We start from the raw sequence: 20,134 nt of genomic DNA on the forward strand, positions 1-20,134 counted from the left end.
CAATCACCGCCATCTCTTTCTTGGTCTTCCCTTTTCTCTTCTACCCCACACTTCCATTTCCATCGTATGTCTTCCAACATGATGTTCCTCTCTTCGTAACAGGTGTCCTTACCTCCGAAGCCTTCCTTCCTGTATTCTCTTTGATATTTCAATTACCTTTGCCAATCCTCTTAATACTCATTTCTAATCCTATCTTCCCTTGTTACTCCCGACATCCATCTCAACATTCTCATATCTGCTACATCCATCTTCTTCTCCCCTGTTTTCCTCAAACTCGCTGCTTCTGTTCCATAACATGGCGGTTTGACCACCGTCCTATGAAACATTTCCCTTCAACAAGACCAATTTCAAGAGAGGAAACTTCTTGTTACAGAGGACCCCTGATGCAGACCCCCAGTTATTCAATAACCTGCCTCTGAATTCGATGTCTCACCTCTTGGTCCATGCTTCCACTGTCCTCTAATATGGACCCCAAGTACTTGAACTTCTGTACTCTCTTTATATCTTCCTCACCCAATCTTATGCTATTTCGATACCACAGAAATACATTATTGAAAATACTTTTCTCGTCTGCGATGAATCATTGTGTATCAAGTTTTGGGTTTAGGTTTAGCGGAAGGTGTGTTTTTAAGTTTAGTGGGGGTGTGTATTTAGGTTTTAGTGGGGATGTGGTTTAGGTTTAGCAGCAGGTTTGTTTAGGTTTAGTAGGGGGTGTAATTAGATGTAGTGGGGGTGTGTTTAGGTTCCGTAGGGGGTGTGTTCAGGTTTAGCGGGGAGTGTTTTTAGGTTTAGTGGTGCGTGTGTTAAGGTTTGTTGGGGTGTGCTTAGGTTTAGAGAGGGGGTGTTTAAGTTAAGTGGAGGTGTGCTTAGGTTTGGTAACGGTGTGTGTTCTGGTTTAGTGGGGAAGTGCTTAGGTTTTGTGGGGGGTCAATGGACAGTCACCACAGTAATACCTGGATAAAACCACAGCAATACGTGGATAGATGGGTCAGTCACCACAGTAATACCAGGATAAATGGGAGTCACCACAGTAAATATCTGGATAAATGGGACAGTCACCACAGTAATACCAGGATAAAAAATGGGAGTCACCACAGTAATACCTGGATAAATTGGACAGTCACCACAGTAATAACCTAGATAATTGGGAGTCACCACAGTAATACCTAGATAAATGGGAGTCACCACAGTAATATCTGGATAAATGGGGACAGTACCACAGTAATACCAGGATAAATGGGAGTCACCACAGTAATACCTGGATAAATGGGACAGTCACCACAGTAATACCTAGATAAATGGGAGTCACCACAGTAATATCTGGATAAATGGGACAGTCACCACAGTAATACCTGGATAAAACCACAGCAATACGTGGATAGATGGGTCAGTCACCACAGTATACCAGTAATACCAGGATAAATGGGAGTCACCACAGTAATATCTGGATAAATGGGACAGTCACCACAGTATATCAGGATAATGGGAGTCACCACGTATAACCTGGATAAATGGGACAGTCACCACAGTAATACCTGGATAAATGGGACAGTCACCACAGTAATACCTGGATAAATGGGACAGTCACCACAGTAATACCTGGATAAATGGGACAGTCACCACAGTAATACCTGGATAATGGAAACAGTCACCACAGTGATACCTGGATAAATGGAACAGTCACCACAGTCCAAAACATGTAAATAACGAGATAAATAAGACAGTCACCACAGTAATACCTTGTAAAAGGGACAGCCAAAATAGTAATGTTTGGAGAAAATAAACAGTTAGTGCAATCATTCCTTGATAAAAAGAAGTTACCACAGTAACACCTGGAAAAATGGGACAGTCACCACAGTAATAACGAGATAAATAGGACAGTCACCACAGTAATACCTAGGTAAAAGGGACAGCCAGAGCAGTAATGTTTGGATAAAAATAAACATTTAGTGCAATAATCCCTTGATAAAAAGAAGTTACCACAGTAACACCTGGATAAATGGGACAGTCAAGACCTAGTGGATAATATCGGTAGAAATTCTGCAGCAAAGTAACCGCATGGGTAAGGCCCTTTATAAATATTTTTAAAAAGTTAGAAAAAAGGTTAAAACATATTTTTTTTTCCTCAACGACCTGAGCTCAGACTTTTCAGATGGCCTAAGGCTACCAATGCAAGCAATGGGAGATTGCAGAAGTGAGGACTTATATATATATATATATATATATATATATATATATATATATATATATATATATATATAGTATATGATATATATATATATATATATATATATATATATATATATATATATAGACTATATATATATATATATACTATATATATATACATATATATATATATATATATATATATATATATATATATATATATATCTTATATATATATATATATATATATATATATATGTATATAATATACTATATATATATATATATATATATATATATATATATATATATATATATATATATATATATATATATATATATATATATATATATATATATATATATATATATATATATATATATATCTATATATATATATATATATATATATATATATATATATATATATATATATATATACATACATATGTATGTATATATATATATATATATATATATATATTTTAGGGCTGTTGCCTTGTATAATAAGGCGCCCGATGATGGTAATGTTAGACTTGCGAAAATCTTATGCTAAGTTGGTTTGGTATTGCACTTCCATATTAATTGGAGTGTCTTGGGGTTTGTAGATCACTTACGAAGTCGGTATTATCTTCTTTGGTTAGGACGACGATGTGTTAAACTCATGATGATTCGGTGAGGAGGTTCTTGTAGAAAACACGAAGTATAAAAAATATATATATTCTTCTGAGTTTACATGGTGTAAGATCAGGTAGATTGTACAAGTCTTCTAATGACGATAGCTTGATCGCTTCTGCCAAAGATGATGGCTAATTCTATTCTCTCTACATGATAAAGCTTAGGTAAAGAGGTTACAGGTCTTCTAATGACGATAGCTAACTCTCTTCTGTCCGTTCTACATCTCGGTTACAAGTCATAAAGAGCAGACAGTAGCTCGAACATATGAACATACATACAATGAGACACACTACAGATCACGTAGGCCGTTTGAATTATAGGTCGCGGTAGTTGTCTCAAGCAGGGAGCTTGGACTAATGTTTCGAAACAAATGAATGACCACAGATGACGGCATGTCAACTTAGCCTACATACTTTATTGTATACATCATCTTTAGCGTCTCTAGTCTGATCACATTCCTGCAAGCAATCTGGTTGACCTCTTTAGTTTTAGTCTTTTATATATATGGACTAACATTCCATATTTTTATTATGTAATCATTACATAAAAAGCTCAGTCAGCTACCAAAACCAACCACTGAATATTACTCAAACTTTGACTTGCATTTGACTTATAGGAGTGTGATACAGACACTATGTGAATATATATAGATAATAGAAAAATACTATAAGTAAAAAAAAAAAATTCATTGTGTACACAAATACAGATTCAAGTGATAAGATATTAGACAATATGCATATGATATTCATAAATAATAGTGATCACGTGATATATACTGATTTAGTTTTTTCACTTCACTCATTAAGATACATATGCTACAGAAATACTAATGTACTCTGATAACATGATAAAAATCATATTTTAACTGATAAAAATTTGCATATATGAATTGATGAATTATTAATGTTTATGCTGATTGATTCGTTGATTTTTATGCTAACTGTTATATATCTGCAGTTATTGGTAAGATAAAAGGTAACAGATTGATTATAGGCTACCTGATTTATTTATACATATGTATATGGATTCATATAATTATGATTAATATATGTGCACTTTATATAGATTCCTATTGAGTACACGCAAAGATATAATTTGATTCTGTTATTATGATCATTTATATATAGGATACATGATACTTTATTATATATATATATATATATATATATATATATATATATATATATATATATATATATATAATATATATATATATATATATATATATATATAGGATACATGACCGAGCTTATACTACTACATATTTAACTAGCGTTCGAACAACTTTTCGTCCATTACACAGTTCCAGACAGCCACCTATAGCCAAATGAAATGGCCAATTCCATATGGTTAAAACAAGGGGAAAATTGCCTGGTGGGGTCCAACATTCTATTTCGGCCTCATACTTATTCTCTGCATCATAAGCCCCACGATTACGTTCGCGATGGATAAAATCACCCCCAGCACGAGTCCTTCGCCAGCAAAGTAGAGTTGAATATCCTTCTGGTCGTAATTGTCGGAAGTATGTCCCTTTTGTAGTCGATTTCGACAGCCGCCGGAGGCGTTCCGCATTAAAACGAGATTAACGACGGGATACGAGTGTCGGTTGAAGAAGTCCAAGAAATTCCTTTCACATTGTAGGCGGGCTTTTACTTGACTGTAGTCGTCCGCTGCGACGAACGATTTTTGGAAGTTGCGATGTGAAACTCTTGTACTGCAGGATACTGTAACCAGGTTCCATTAATCATCCTGTAAGTGAAATTATACTTGTTACAAGGGCAAAGTAAATTCAGACGACATCCAAATACAGGGGGGGAGGAAGCCATTAAGACCAGACTTAACCCACATGAATTCGCTGATATTTGTGGAATTCAAAAGAGAGCTGTACAAACATTTTTATCCATGGCATTAATAATGAGTGCACCTATCCAGGTCTATGAGGACTGTAAAAATATCCATAATTAAAAAAAAATAAACAGATATCATTACGAATCCCAAAGAAAATTCTATATTACTGGTAGTAAGTTACTAGACAAAGAAGTGGAAAACGGAGCTATTTGTAAGATTGCCAGGCAACATAAGAGTCAAAGAGAATATTAATCATGATTCTGTATTTCTCTATGCTAACTGAAATTAAGCTGTGATAAAATCTGATCCTATGTGCCCCTAACAAAAGTTTCATATTCAATTTTCTCGCGCGCATCCTCTGAGGTTAATTTTTAAAACTTTATTTATAGGCAGGCGATGCAACGAAAGAACCCACTATGTAACTAATTTCTATATAAACTTTGGGTTTTTCAAGAAAATGTGACATTTTCCCATGAATGGGATTTACTTGAATTGTGATAGACTAATGTTGCAAGTAAATTTTTCATATCCATGACTTGATACTTCTAATTGTCTATGAGGTTCAGAAAAAAAATTAATTCATTTTGATGCTATAGAAATTCTGTTTGCTTATTTGTTTTATTCATTTTAAACGATTATTGCTAATGTGAAGTTCATGAGCTAAGCATTCCTCTCCCCAGTCAACCTGCTTCGCAAGCGGAGACGACACACACAGATGAAGCCTATGCAAGCAGATTATTGAGGTTAAAAGGAATGATGACGTCGTCACTGATGACGTCGTCACTTGGCAGCAGATTGCTCTCAGCTAGCTAAGAGTTACGTGACTTGCTGTAATTCAATACGACTTTAGTATTTTCAAATGATATTCTTTTGTTTTAATTCTCCACCCACATGAGAAGAATGTCTGAAAAAAAACAGTACCAAAATTTAAACAATATATTAGTTCATGTTGGAAATCTGCATGATTGTAAATAAATGTAATACTGTTAAATTAGATGTTCCTTATTCAAACTAATGAAAAAGGTTTCCATACAAATTCTATATATATTATTAGCCCTGTATAAGATTCATATAGGATTATTTCATAGATATACATTTTCACTTCTAGACTTCCTAACTTTAAAATCTCTTTTATTTTATTTTATTTTATTTATTTATTTATTTATTTATTTATTTATTTATTTATTTATTTATTTTATTTTTTCATTGACTACGAATATAGATCACCGGGACAGACAATATTGTCAGTAGGTTTTGATATGTGTTTGAACTTTTAGCTTATTTGTCATTACTAAAGCGTTAAGTAGAGCTCAAATCTTTACGCATATATATTTGGATATTTAATTAACCTATGGTTACGTTTTGCTTATTGATTTTATCGTGATTCCTTTTATTATAATTTGTAACCCTTCCGACTTCTTACGGAGTGTATTATATTGACTCCACTTGTATCCATATTTATTTTTTTTTTTATTTATTTATTATTTATATATATATATTGATAAATTAATGGTTGGCTTGAAATATGTGGAAAAAGTGTCCTAGCGGCATACCGTATAAGGCTACTTGCGGTATCAATTCTATAGATACAAGATATAAATGATAAAGGTATTTAAAACAGCGAGAACCGCTATAATCCCAGTTAGGATCCAGTATCACGAGTTGTAACTCGTAAGACATTGACACTTTCTTATTTATCTCTTATTCTACCAGACCGATTGACGGGTGATAAAATATATTATTGGTTTTCTTAATGGATAGGAATTCACACAACGAGTTATGGAGATTATTATTGATTTATACCACCCCGAGTCACAGATTATTATGTGTTGAATTCCATGTTTACTGATATAGCACTCATAAATATCCTAACGCACTCAATTGCAGTGTTTGTTTTTAGTGCTATTAATTCTATATAACGTGTCAAGGAACTATTAACACTAAGAAGTGTTTATTCCCTATGTCAGACTCGTAATTCTGTTTAATAATTCTACGTATAGTCTTTCAAGGATTGATTTGGCACAGGATAGGCCCCTAAACTGACAGGTGTCTTAGTGTATCCCTTGTTTTCATGACACGTGTTACAATTAGTAATGGTGCTTTTATATCTGTAAGCATCGTAGGCCAGTAAAACAGTGATTTGGCTTTCTGTGACATAATAGAGAACCCTGGATGACGGAATGCAACCAGTTTAGGACGATTGGTATGAAAGAGATTATTACTACTACTGGCCTGGTCATTAGTCACCTGCTGTGTTCGTTCGGGTTTTCCTCGTCACGGACCTACATATAATATTACATTTGATTACATAATTCTGATACACATACTTTAAATATACTTTTGCTTTAGGGTTTCTGCTCAAAGTGTTTATTGGTTTGCTTAGCCGCTGGACCTGTTTTCCGTTCGAAGTGTTTATTTTTGTTTTTGCTTAGCTGCTGACCCTTGCTTTGTTCAGTTTTGTAACAGTTCTGCGCTCCAACCCAGATATTCAATGCTCGCGATCTCTTGGTGTTAATGAATTTTCTTGTTTAGATATGGTTTTAACAATAGGAACGGATGTTTCTATTTTTTTTTTTAGTGCAATTAATGGTTTCCTTGCAGTATGTGCGGGATTGCGGGAGGGATAATGCGTCAGCTATGATAATTGCTTTTCTTTCCCAGGTAGATATCTTATCTTGGCTCCAAAGATCTGAATGATCATTTGTCACCGAGTTCCTTTTGGACTGTGATTAAAGCCTTTGAAAAACCACGGTAAAAGGACTCATGTTCAGTAAGGACTTTATCAGGATAGCCATAGATTATGAACTTAAAATGTACTAGTGAGTTAAAGATACCTAGCCCTTCCTTGCCTATTACTGTATATTTACTTTCAGAGGGCTTTAGTTTATGTGAATAAAAAGCTATAGGAAAGAAACTGTTTATCATATTACTGAAGTAGTACCCTCTTACCCCTTGGTCTGAGGCGTCTGTTTGCAATAAAAAAAAATCCTTATTTAAATCAGGGATTTTTAAGTTAGGTGAGCTGCATTATTCCGCTTTTAAGATATCGAACGCCTGTTGATGCTTTTTAGACCATAATAAATCTATGCTCTTCTTCGTAAGATCTGTTAAAGGAGCTGTCATGATTGAAGAGTTACTATTTACATACGATTGTAATACCCACTACAGCGCCAAAGTGCTGTATCCCCCTTTTGTTTACGTTAATAGGTACCGGAAGTTATGAATAGCCGACACCTTACCATGGACTACTTTAAGACCTTGACTAGACACATAAAACCTAGATAAACATGTTTGGTTTTTAAAAACTCACATTTAGATATTTTACTCTGAGATTATTTGTCTTTGTCTCTATAGCACTAGCTCTAGTTTATGTGAATGTACTTCTAAGGTATTTAGAAAAGATTATAAGACCAACCATATAAGCATGTAGGGTATCCCCTAAAAGTAATTGGGGCGCAACGTAAGCCGGAGGCATACGTAAAAATTGATAATGTCCCCTGAGTGTGCTGAAAACGGTGTATGAGGTACAATCACTTAGGTAATGGTATCTGGTAAAAGCTTTTAAGTAAGTCTAAGCTGGTGAAAAATTTACTCTAACCTAACAGAGATAAGATGTCGTCTGTACATGGCACTGGAAACTATCGGGAGTCGTTTCCAAGTTTAAGCGACAGAAATCTACGCAGATACGCCAAGTCCGATCTTTTATGGCATGACGTTTTGACGGGGTTTAAAAATTATATGGGCTTATTTGATTTCCTAATGGCTCCTATTACTAACATTTTTCAAACTTCGTCACTTATCTCTATTTAGAAATTGCATTGGGAGTCTATACGAATGGTACGTATATAGCTTTATGTTTGTCCTTAGACCGTATTTTGTGTTAAATTACATCCGTTTTTTTTTTCCAGAGATCACTCGCTAGTGGAGAAACTTCCTGGTATTCAGATAAAAGATAAAAAAAAAATTTCTGCTGAATCACCTCTGCTTGAATGACTTTACGGATATTACTTTAGATAGAGTATAAGAGATTCATCTACAACTGATTGGGCGTGATTAAAAATTAGCAACAATAAAAAAAATGCGATATTTATATGTATAGGTTTTGTGGATCACTAGATTTAACTTGTTGCTGCGAGTCAACCGTGTCTAGGGCTTTGTTCGCGGAAATCGTTATATTTCAGAGTGTCGGGAAGGATTAAAATTTCATTTCCCAGCAAAGTCTTTTTACACGCTCTAAGACATTCGAGGGTGCATGCTTCTCGAGATTTTGCGTGCAAACTGCGACTGCGGTTGTGGGAGAATTCTGTTAGGTCATTTGAACAATGTTACGATTATGAGACAAATGTATAGTTCCTTTATATAAGTTATTATTTGATTAATTGTCTCTTTTTTGTTCAAACTGATTTTAATATGTTTGAAGGTTTATAGGATTTTCCTTTGATAAACACGCCTTATTTTGCAGGATGTAAATAATATTTTTGTATAACCCCTAGATGGATCTTACAATTACACTAGATACAGATCAATGTTTTTATAACTATAGAGGTATCTGTAAGCGCTCGCTTATCCGGACTTCTCATTAGGGAAGTTCGAACAACAGACGGTGAGTCCGTAAATACAGGATATTACGTGTACTAAAGGATAAAAACAAGATATTCTAATTTTTACGGCGCGTACAGTCGGGCTTAATCATCCACCACTACTTATAATAACTTATGCATTAAAAAAAAACGAAGAACATGCTCTGTTTACTTGATACAGTCGTGAAGTTCATAGGAAAATTCCTTTTTAATTCAAAAAGGTATTGGCATGTATGATCCAACATCTCTTTTCCCCACCTTGCTAGAGTCGCTTATTGTGTGAATTTGCTATGCTTTGAACAATCGGCAGATTTAAACTGACCCTGACCGCTTGACTGGATGACACAGTACCCAAGTGCTTAAGCACGATTTTGTTTGTTTCTGAAGGGCTACTGTTTAACCTATTTCTTTTTGTAATAATTAGGGACCCTTCTCTTTATTTACCATCGGCAACGTATTGTATGTTTTTAGCATTATGTTGCTGCTAGTTACGTATAAAACAACCGACGTATGAATGACGAACTATAAAGAATTGAGCGATTACTATTAAATAAGTTATCTCTACTGCATTACTCGGTGTACTTGCTGTTGTTTACTTCATTCTTTGCTAAATTTGAAATAGTGAGGGATCCTGGTCAGCGCAATTTTAGCCTAATTAAAGTTTTTTACAGACATGTTATTCCTTGCAATCCAGCCATAGTTTTTTAAAGTTAAGTTGAGTCATTGAGGTTCGATATTTTATATAACTAAAAAAAAAAAAAAAAAAACAAAAAACTCAAGGCTAAAACTGCGATCGGGACTTGCAAAGGAGCATTTATTGTCATAACCTGAAATATTATTATCTATGCATCTGTATAAATACAGACGTCCACTGCGTAAACGCATATTCACTGTTTAATATGATTTGTTATGTAAGGGATTAATAATCCACCCAAAATGATAAAATCAACATAGTATATGATTATGATATTTCAGTAGAACTTCTGGAAACAGACACTCAAAGATAAAAACTCGCAGTAGCGAAATCTCAATGAGTAGAATAATCTGTAACAAAAAGTAAGATTAAGAATGTCTCGTAACTTCAGCCCACAGGAATAACGAAATTCGACCTGTAAAGGAAACACTCAAAGTTACTCCAAATGAATAAAAAATTGTACTTAGCTTGCTTTTGTGGGAAGTCACAGTGTTCCGATAACGACACACGGCCTTGGTCCTCCTTCTGTTTTTAGCGGATGACCTGGTTTGGCTTCAGTTTTTCCCCTTTCCCCGTGCGCGTTGTTCGATGATCGAGCCCTTGAAGATCCGATGCTGCAGACTTGTTTGGTTTGTTTTCTTGAAGTGCCGGAAACGCTCAATAAAAACGATTTTTTTTCTTGAATGATTCTAATGAGAGACGAAGCTTGCGTTGCCGTAGGAAGAAGACCACGTCGGTTTGTTTCTTGAAGTTATGCACCTTCTGAAGACTCTCACTAACGATGAATACTAAGTTGACTTGAAGAATCTCTTGCTTTCGTCGTCGTTTGAAGAGTTCTTGTTGTTTTCTGAAGTCACTTACTAAACGATGATAATAAGTTGCTTGAAGAATCTCTTGTTTTCGTCGTCGTTGACTTCTGATGCGATACAGTTCATTATTCTAGTTTTTTCTTCGGAGAAGTTGTAGAGTTCTTCTGGTACGCTGCCACCACTTTTTTTAGGGCTGTTGCCTTGTATAATAAGGCGCCCTATGAGGTAATGTTAGACTTGCGATAATCTTACGCTAAGTCGGTTGGTATTGCACTTCCATATTCATTGGAGTGTCTTGGGGTTTGTAGATCACTTACGAAGTCGGTATTATCTTCTTTGGTTAGGACGACAATGTGTTAAACTCATGATGATTCGGTGAGGAGGTTCTTTAGAAAACACGAAGTATAAAAAAATATATATATATTCTTCTGAGTTTACATGGTGAAGATCAGGTATGATTGTACAAGTCTTCTAATGATGATAGCTTAATCGCTTCTGCCAATGATGATGGCTAATTCTATTCTCTCTACATGATAAAAAGCTTAGGTAAAGAGGTACAGATCTTCTAATGACGATAGCTAACTCTCTTCTGTCGTTCTACATCTCGGTTTACAAGTCATATAGAGCAGACAGTAGCTCGAAACATAATGAACATACATACAATGAGACACACTACAGATCACGTAGGCCGTTTGAATTATAGGTCGCGGTAGTTGTCTCAAGCAGGAGCTTGGACTAATGTTTCAAAACAAATAAATGACCACAGATGACGGCATGTCAACTTAGCATACATACTTTATTGTATCGTCATCTTTAGCGTCTCTAGTCTGATCACATTCCTGCAAGCAATCTGGTTGACCTCTTTAGTTTTAGTCTTTATATATATGGACTAACATTCCATATTTTTATTATGTAATCATTACATATATATAAATGTATATATATATATATATATATATATATATATATATATATATATATATATATATATATATATATATATATATATATATATATGTATATATGTGTGTTTGTGTGTGTATATAAAACTTACGTTCCACATAACTCACGAATCCATGAAACATCCGTGTTATGATGAAGGCTGCAGAATTATGAGGCGTTTCCTTAACATCCTAATTATTGGCGTTCCCGGAATGAAAGAGTAAAAAATAAGGAATAAGATCAACAGCAATTTCTACGTGTAAGGGATCGACCGGCTTCTCTCATTAAAATTTAATGCAATTAGCCCCCCACGTCTGCAATCTCCATTGGTTGCCCTGGTAGTCTTAGGCCATTCGCACAGTCTGATCTTGGGCCGTTGTGAAAAAAATCTGTTTTAGTTTTTCATCTACCTTTTTTTTGTGATTAATGCCTTACGCATGCGTAACATTGAGTTAATATTGCAACATTTTTAAACACAAAATTTTTGAATCCATGAAAATAAATACAATTATGAAAATATAATAAGTATACACACATATATAGTATATATGTATTATATATATATATATATATATATATATATATATATATATATATATATATATATATCTATATATATATATATATATATATATATATATATATATATATATATATATATATATATATATTGTGTGTGTGTGTGTGTGTGTGTGTGTGTGTGTGTGTGTGCATGTGTGTGTGTGTGTGTACATATTATATTTCATAATTGCATTTTTTTCACAGAATTAAAATGTTTGGATTTAAAAATGTTGCTATAATAACTTAATCGACCGAATATTTTTGTTCTTTCTCCATTACAGAATAAAGAAAGAATATTTGAAGGTAACACTTGAAGTTTGATTGAATGCTTCATTCTCTATGTAAATAATTAGATGAAAAAGGGGTCTTGTCCAAAATAAGCTTTTTTGACTGGAGCTGAAATTACTCCTTTGGTATTAAGAAAAATACTGATAGAATAAAATAGCCATAGATTATTTTTTGTGCAAAGCATGCTTGACCGAAGCTTTTGAAAGATAATTTCATACACGAAGTCCTTCAAGCAATCAGAAGGGTGGAAGTCAATAACAAAATCAATTAACTTCAAAAGGAGACGATTTTATGTTTCCATCATCCTAATAGATTTAGCTTCCAAAAAAAATTATTACCATCATAATTTGTAACAATGGAATACCACACCGAGTATAATATAATAAAGTTTGTTTGTATAATGTGACCTTGGAATATCGCCTCGTCTCATTTAACTCAAGAGTTCAGTATTCTATTGGGTAAACTTTGTTTCTACATTATATACTTGAGAGCATTGTTTCGATCGCAGTTTGCAAAAAAAAAAATAATAAAATAAATAAATAAATAATAAATAAATTCTCCCTGGCGTAGAGTTGTTCAAGTACCTTTTTTTCGCTTGCTCGGGAAGTAAGCCTACTAACTACTTTGTTGTTGTTCTTGGTTTTGTTCTTGTTAGGGCGGGGTAGGAAAGGTCTATGAACGAGCCTAAAATGGTCTGAAATAGGTGTTACGCTTTGAGTTAAAGATACAAGAATTTTAGGATAGGATGATAATAATAATGAACTAAGGAATCCCTATAATGAGGCAATGATATTGGTAATTAAAAGCCACAGTAGTTTTGAAAATATGTATTTTTGGACGAGATTAAAAATGACTAGATGTTTCGAAAGATTCTCTTGGTTATTTTTAACTTTGTAAAAAATAAAAATATAATGCTACTGTGAATTTTAATTTACAAAAACAACAATAATAATAATAATAATAATAATAATAATAATAATAATAATAATAATAATAATAATAATAATATCTGTGTACCCATTAACTCCTGAGCGAGACAATTACTTAAGCAATTCTATCAAATCCCATTCATTCCTTGTTCACCTAAGATAGTCATTATGTAACCTGGTAGTTAGACGTCTAAAGTGTCAACAACCAAAGGAAAAGGTATGGGCCTAGCGACCTCATTCCCTTCCTATGGTGAAAAGATGTAGTATGGTGGAATAATAATAATAATAATAATAATAATAATAATAAAGAATATAATAATAATAATAATTAAGTGGGTTAGGTCGTCAATAGACTTAAGTCAAGTTAAGCAACATTGGCTCTGGTCAGTCGTTGGATGGGTGACCGCTCTCCTCGGCGTTGATTCCTTGGGAATGGATCTTTACCATAATTTCCTCAGTCTACTCAGCTGTAATGAGTACCTATCCCTGATGGGGTAGGGTCCAGCTATGGGTTAAATAGCAAAACTCAGCAATGATGGAAAGAAATGAAGGATTAAACGACAACGACGTAAATGGAACCTCTGGCAACAGAGGAGCTTCGTCTGGCAACCAGGTATTCAACCCAATTGAAGGGGAAGACGGTCAGGTACTTGGAGGTCGTCATCCAGCAACTGATCACCACAACGACAATAATCAACAGCCTGAGATTGGAGCTACAGAGGCAAAAAAGGAAGAAATGGACAAGAGAAGAAAATAAGGAAATATGGAGAGGCTACATCAGAAGCAACCCGACTGAGAGAGGATATAGAAGAAGATTTTGGTCAACATCTGGAATGAGAGGAATAACACCCCCCCACAGAGCAGAGGCTGGCAGACAAAGCAAGGAACATAAAGAAAAAAGAACTGGCTCTCCCCAACAGAAAGAGAAGAACTGGAAAGGGAAATGTCACACGACAACGAATTACACGAAGACGAACTGAGAGACGATGCCACAGAAGACGACAGGGAGGATGAGGTATCAAACAACGACACACGAAGAAACACCGACAAAGTAACAGAGAGGATGGAATGGGTAGAAAAGATTAGACAATGGATGGAGCCAGATACAGAGAGAACAAAGATCCCCTCCATGAAAGCCTACAACAACCAAGAAATTAAGGGAGAAAACAAGTGAGGTCAATGAAATACTGGCATAATACAGACCACCAGTATCACAGAAACAAATAACTTGACATATGCAGGAGCAAGATTAGTAGCAGAACTGATGGGAATTCGAACACCAACACCACCAGCACAACCAACCCAACAGCAACCAAAAACAGCAACCTCCTTGGAAAAGGCGCCTGGAAAAGCAAATCATGGTGATGAGATCTGACTTGAGTAAACTGAAAGAGATGGCAAAAAAAAAGGCTAAGAAGCAAGAAAAACAAGGGAGGGAACTCAACGAGAAAATACAAAGTACAAGAGAGGGGATTAAACAACAAAATAGAAGATGTAAAACAGAGGCTTAAGGCCAAAGCACATAAGATCCAACGGTACATGAACAGGAATAAGGGATACCAACAGAACAAACTATTCGGAACCAACCAGAAAAGACTATACAGCCAACTAAGAGGGGAAGACAACCCACCCAGAAATTCCTGAAGCCGAACCAAGTAAGAGACTTCTGGGCAAAACTATGGAGCAATCCGGTATCACACAACAACATGAAACATGACTCCAGGAAGTCAAGGAAGAAGAAACAGGGAGAATAAAACAAAGATTCACATACATCACGACAGACGCAGTCAGACACCAACTAAAGAAAATGCCAAACTGGAAAGCCCCAGGTCCCGATGAAGTCCATGGATACTGGCTCAAAAACTTCAAGGCCCTACACCCACGAATAGCAGAACAACTCCAGCATTGTATCTCAAATCACCAAGCACCCAAAAAATGGATGACCACAGGAAGAACATCCTTAGTACAAAAAGACAAGAGTAAGGGAAATATAGCCAGTAACTACAGGCCTATCACCTGCCTACCAATAATGTGGAAGTTACAACAGGTATCATCAGTGAAAGCTATACAACTACCTAGAGGAGACAAACACCATCCCCCACCAACAGAAAGGCTGCAGAAGGAAGTGTAGGGGCACAAAAGACCAGCTCCTGATAGACAAAATGGTAATGAAGAACAGTAGGAGAAGGAAAACCAACCTAAGCATGGCATGGATAGACTATAAGAAAGCCTTCGACATGATACCACACACATGGCTAATAGAATGCCTGAAAATATATGGGGCAGAAAAAATACCATCAGCTTCCTCAAAAATACAATGCGCAACTGGAAATACAATACTTACAAGCTCTGGAATAAAGACTAGGCAGAGGTTAATATCAGGAGAGGGATCTTCCAGGGCGACTCACTGTCCCCCACTACTCTTCGTAGTAGCCATGATTCCCATGACAAAAGTATTACAGAAGATGGATGCCGGGTACCAACTCAAGAAAAAGAGGCAACAGAATCAACCATCTGATGTTCATGGACGACATCAGCTGTATGGTAAGAGCATTAAGGAAATAGATACCCTAATCCAGACTGTAAGGATTGTATCTGGGGACATCAGGATGGAGTTCGGAATAGAAAATGCGCCTTAGTCAACATACAAAAAGGCAAAGTAACGAGAACTGAAGGGATAAGCTACCAGATGGGAGTAACATCAAACACATAGATGAAGACAGGATACAAATACCTGGGAATAATGGAAGGAGGAGATATAAAACACCAAGAGATGAAGGACACGATTAGGAAAGAAATATATGCAGAGACTCAAGGCGATTCTCAAGTCAAAACTCAACGCCGGTAAATATGATAAAAGCCATAAACACATGGGCAGTGCCAGTAATCAGATACAGCGCAGGAGGTAGTGGATGGACGAAGGAAGAACTCCGCAGCATAGATCAGAAAACCAGGAAACTATGACAATACACAAAGCACTACACCCAAGAGCAAATACGGCACAGACTATACATAACACAAAAGGGAAAGGAGGAGGGAGAGGACTAATAATATAGAGGACTGCGTCAACATCGAAAAACAGAGCACCGGGGTGGCAATTATCTGAAAACCAGTGAAGACGAGTGGCTAAGAGTGCATTGGAAAGAAGGACTAATAAAAGCAGACGAAGACCCAGAAATATACAGAGACAGGAGAAAGACAGAAAGAACAGAGGACTGGCACAACAAACCAATGCACGGACAATACATGAGGACAGACTAAAGAACTAGCCAGCGATGACAATTGGCAATGGCTACAGAGGGGAGAGCTAAAAAAGGAAACTGAAGGAATGATAACAGCGGCACAAGATCAGGCCCTAAGAACCAGATATGTTTCAAAGTACGATAGACGGAAATAACATCTCTCCCCATATGTAGGAAGTGCAATACGAAAAGTGAAACCATAAACCACATAGCAAGTGAATGCCCGGGCACTTGCACAGAACCAGTACGAAAAGAGGCAGATTCAGTAGCAAAAGCCCTCCACTGGAGCCTGTGCAAGAAAACATCAGCTACCTTGCAGTAATAAGTGGTACTAGCACCAACCTGAAGGAGTGATAGAAAACGATCAGGCAAACGATCCTCTGGGACTATGGTATCAGAACGGATAGGGTGATACGTGCAAACAGACCAGACGTGACGTTGATTGACAAGGTCAAGAAGAAAGTATCACTCATTGATGTCGCAATACATGGGACACCAGAGGGAATTGGAAAAATTGGATAAGTATCAAGATCTGAAAATAGAAATAAGAAGGATATGGGATATGCCAGTGGAAATCATACCCATAATCATAGGAGCACTAGGCACGATCCCAAGATCCTGAAAAGGGATCTAGAAAAAGCTAGAGGCTGAGTAGCTCCAGGACTCATGCAGAAGAGTGTGATCCTAGAAAACGACACACATAGTAAGAAGAGTGATGGACTCCTAAGGAGGCAGGATGCAACCCGGAACCCCACACTATAAATACCACCCAGTCGAATTGGAGGACTGTGATAGAGCAAAAAAAAAAAAAATAAAATAAAATAATAATAATAATAATAATATTATTATTATTATTATTATTATTAATTATTGTTATTATTATTAGTATTATTATTTATTATTATAATAATAATAATAATAATAATAATAATAATAATAATAATAATAATAATAATAATAATAATAATAAAAATAATAATACAGCCTACTAAAAAATTAACTTTTCAATTTAGAGCAATCTAATTCTTTTTTAGTAATGAAGGAGCTTTGGTTTTCTTAATATTTTTCCAAGTTTCTCTCTATAAATGTACGACTGGAAGCTGATATAATGAAAGACACTTATGACGAATCGTCGTTCGAATCAAATATTCCCGGAACAATGTCACGTGTGAGCCTATTAATTATTATTATTTTTTTTTTTACTTTATCCAAATGAACGGTTTTTCTTCGTTTCTCTGTGCAGGATTGACTTTTTTCATAGAGTTTTGTAATGGGACTTGTGAGTCTTTTGATGAGTATTTTTAATTATTTTTTTTTTTACTTTATCCAAATGAATGTTTCTTCTTCATCTCTCTGTGCAGGATTGACTTTTTCTTTAGCCTTGTCTGATTCGGGCACGAGGAAATTCGATTATAATGACCGTGTTTTATTTTTTTTTTTACTCATCAGCAACAATATTGCAATCAGGCAGGGGACGTAAAGGAATTACCTAATTACCTGCCAGACTGACGTGGGGAGCAAAAGTTAAGCCTCCCACTTGCTTTGCTTTTCTTTGCTTTGTTTGTATGTTTGCTTGGTTTGTTAAATTGCTTGCATTTTTTGCTTTGCTAGCTTTCCTATGTAGTGCTTGTTCTGCTTTGCTTTGCTTTGCTTTGCTTTGCCTGCTTGATCTGCTTTTCTTTTCTTTGCTTTGTTTTGTTTTGCTTCCTTCTTTGCTTGCTTGGTTGCTCTGCTCTGCTCTCCTTTGCTTTGCTTGCTTGATCTGCTTTGCTTTTCTTTGCTTTTTTGTTTTGCTTGCTTCTTTGCTTGCTTGCTTGTTCTGCTCTGCTTTGCTTTTCTTTGCTTTGCTTCGTTGTTCTTTGATTGTTTTGCTTTGCTGTGCTTTATTTAGTTTTCCTTTCCTATAGTTGGCTCAACTTTCCCTTTTTTTTTTTTTTTTTTTTTTGCTTGTTTAGCTTTCCTTTTCTCTTCATTGCTTGTTTTGCTTGCTTTTGCTTTTCCCATGCTTTTTTATTGTTGCTTTGCTTTGCAGACCTCGCTGTAATTCGTTATCAGACAACTCAGAGTATTACTACGTAAGGTATTTCTCGTTGAAACAATTTATTTACATTGTTTTCTATTTATCTATTAATATGTTAATTTCTTTTCTCTAATAACTCTTCGTTCTGTATTTCTCATTAATTTCTGTAACGTCTTTTAGATGAACGCCGTATTCTTTGGAAGCTCTAATTTCAAGTCAATGGCTTCTGTGGGTTTCTTCCATATGAATAGGGTTCATCTTCTGATAATAATAATAATAATAATAATAATAAATGCTGGAAGAAGACCTTCATTAATACAGGTTTTACTGAAATAATGGCTATTTCTGCCGCGTATATTTCGTATTTTTGTATTAAAAGAATACAGAAACTTCTAAATAAAATAAGCGCAACTGAAATAGCCATTATTTTAAATGATAATAATAATAATAATAATAATAATAATAATAATAATAATAATAATAATCTAATAATAATAATAATAATAATACAGCAGGTCTTACGAAAACGGGTTGGGATACATTAACAAAAGTTTCTGTGTCAATGACTTTAAACTGCGTCACCCACCCAAAGAAAGACGCAACGAAACTGTAGTTGTCTGAGATTCTCTTTGCGATCACTATCCAAAAGTTACCCAGACTCGAGTCCTGAACATCAAGGGTGTAGAGGCCACCAGCGTAACGAGCGTTATCGTACCCAGGCATCTTGGCTACACTACGACTAACCACTACTTCCTTTAACTCTTTTTGGAGGTGTCTCTATGCAAGAGTTTCGTACGTTATATATATATATATATATATATATATATATATATATATATATATATATTATATATATATATATATATAGATATATATATATACTATATATATATATATATATATATATATATATATATATATATATATATATCTATATATATCTATATATATATTATATATATATATATATATATATATATATATATATATATATATATATATAATATATAGATATATATATATATATATATATATATATATATATATATATATATATATTATATATATATATATATATATATATATATATATATATATCTTATATATATATATATATATATATATATATATATATATATATATATATATATATATATATATATATATATATATATCTATAATATATATATATATATATATATATATATATATATATATATATATATATATATATATATATAGATATTATATATATATATATATATATATATATATATTATATATATATATATATATATATATATATATATATACCTATATCTATTATATATATATATATATATATATATATATATATATATATATATATATATT

General features: G+C 34.4%; 1 protein-coding gene across 1 annotated transcript in view; it reads right to left on the bottom strand.

Annotated features, from left to right (window-relative positions):
* The window catches only part of LOC135218017 (uncharacterized), a 31,466-nt gene extending 11,983 nt beyond the window's left edge, over positions 1-19,483 (bottom strand). Inside the window, exons 1-2 of the mRNA XM_064254162.1 lie at positions 19,414-19,483; positions 434-570 (exon numbers count right to left, since the gene is read on the bottom strand). Of these exons, the coding sequence (XP_064110232.1) occupies positions 434-570; positions 19,414-19,483 (207 nt within the window). The remainder of the gene's footprint in view (positions 1-433; positions 571-19,413) is intronic.
* Between the last annotated feature and the right edge of the window lie 651 nt (positions 19,484-20,134).

Source organism: Macrobrachium nipponense, chromosome 9, assembly GCF_015104395.2.
Source record: "Macrobrachium nipponense isolate FS-2020 chromosome 9, ASM1510439v2, whole genome shotgun sequence".
Taxonomy (NCBI): Eukaryota; Metazoa; Arthropoda; class Malacostraca; order Decapoda; family Palaemonidae; genus Macrobrachium; species Macrobrachium nipponense.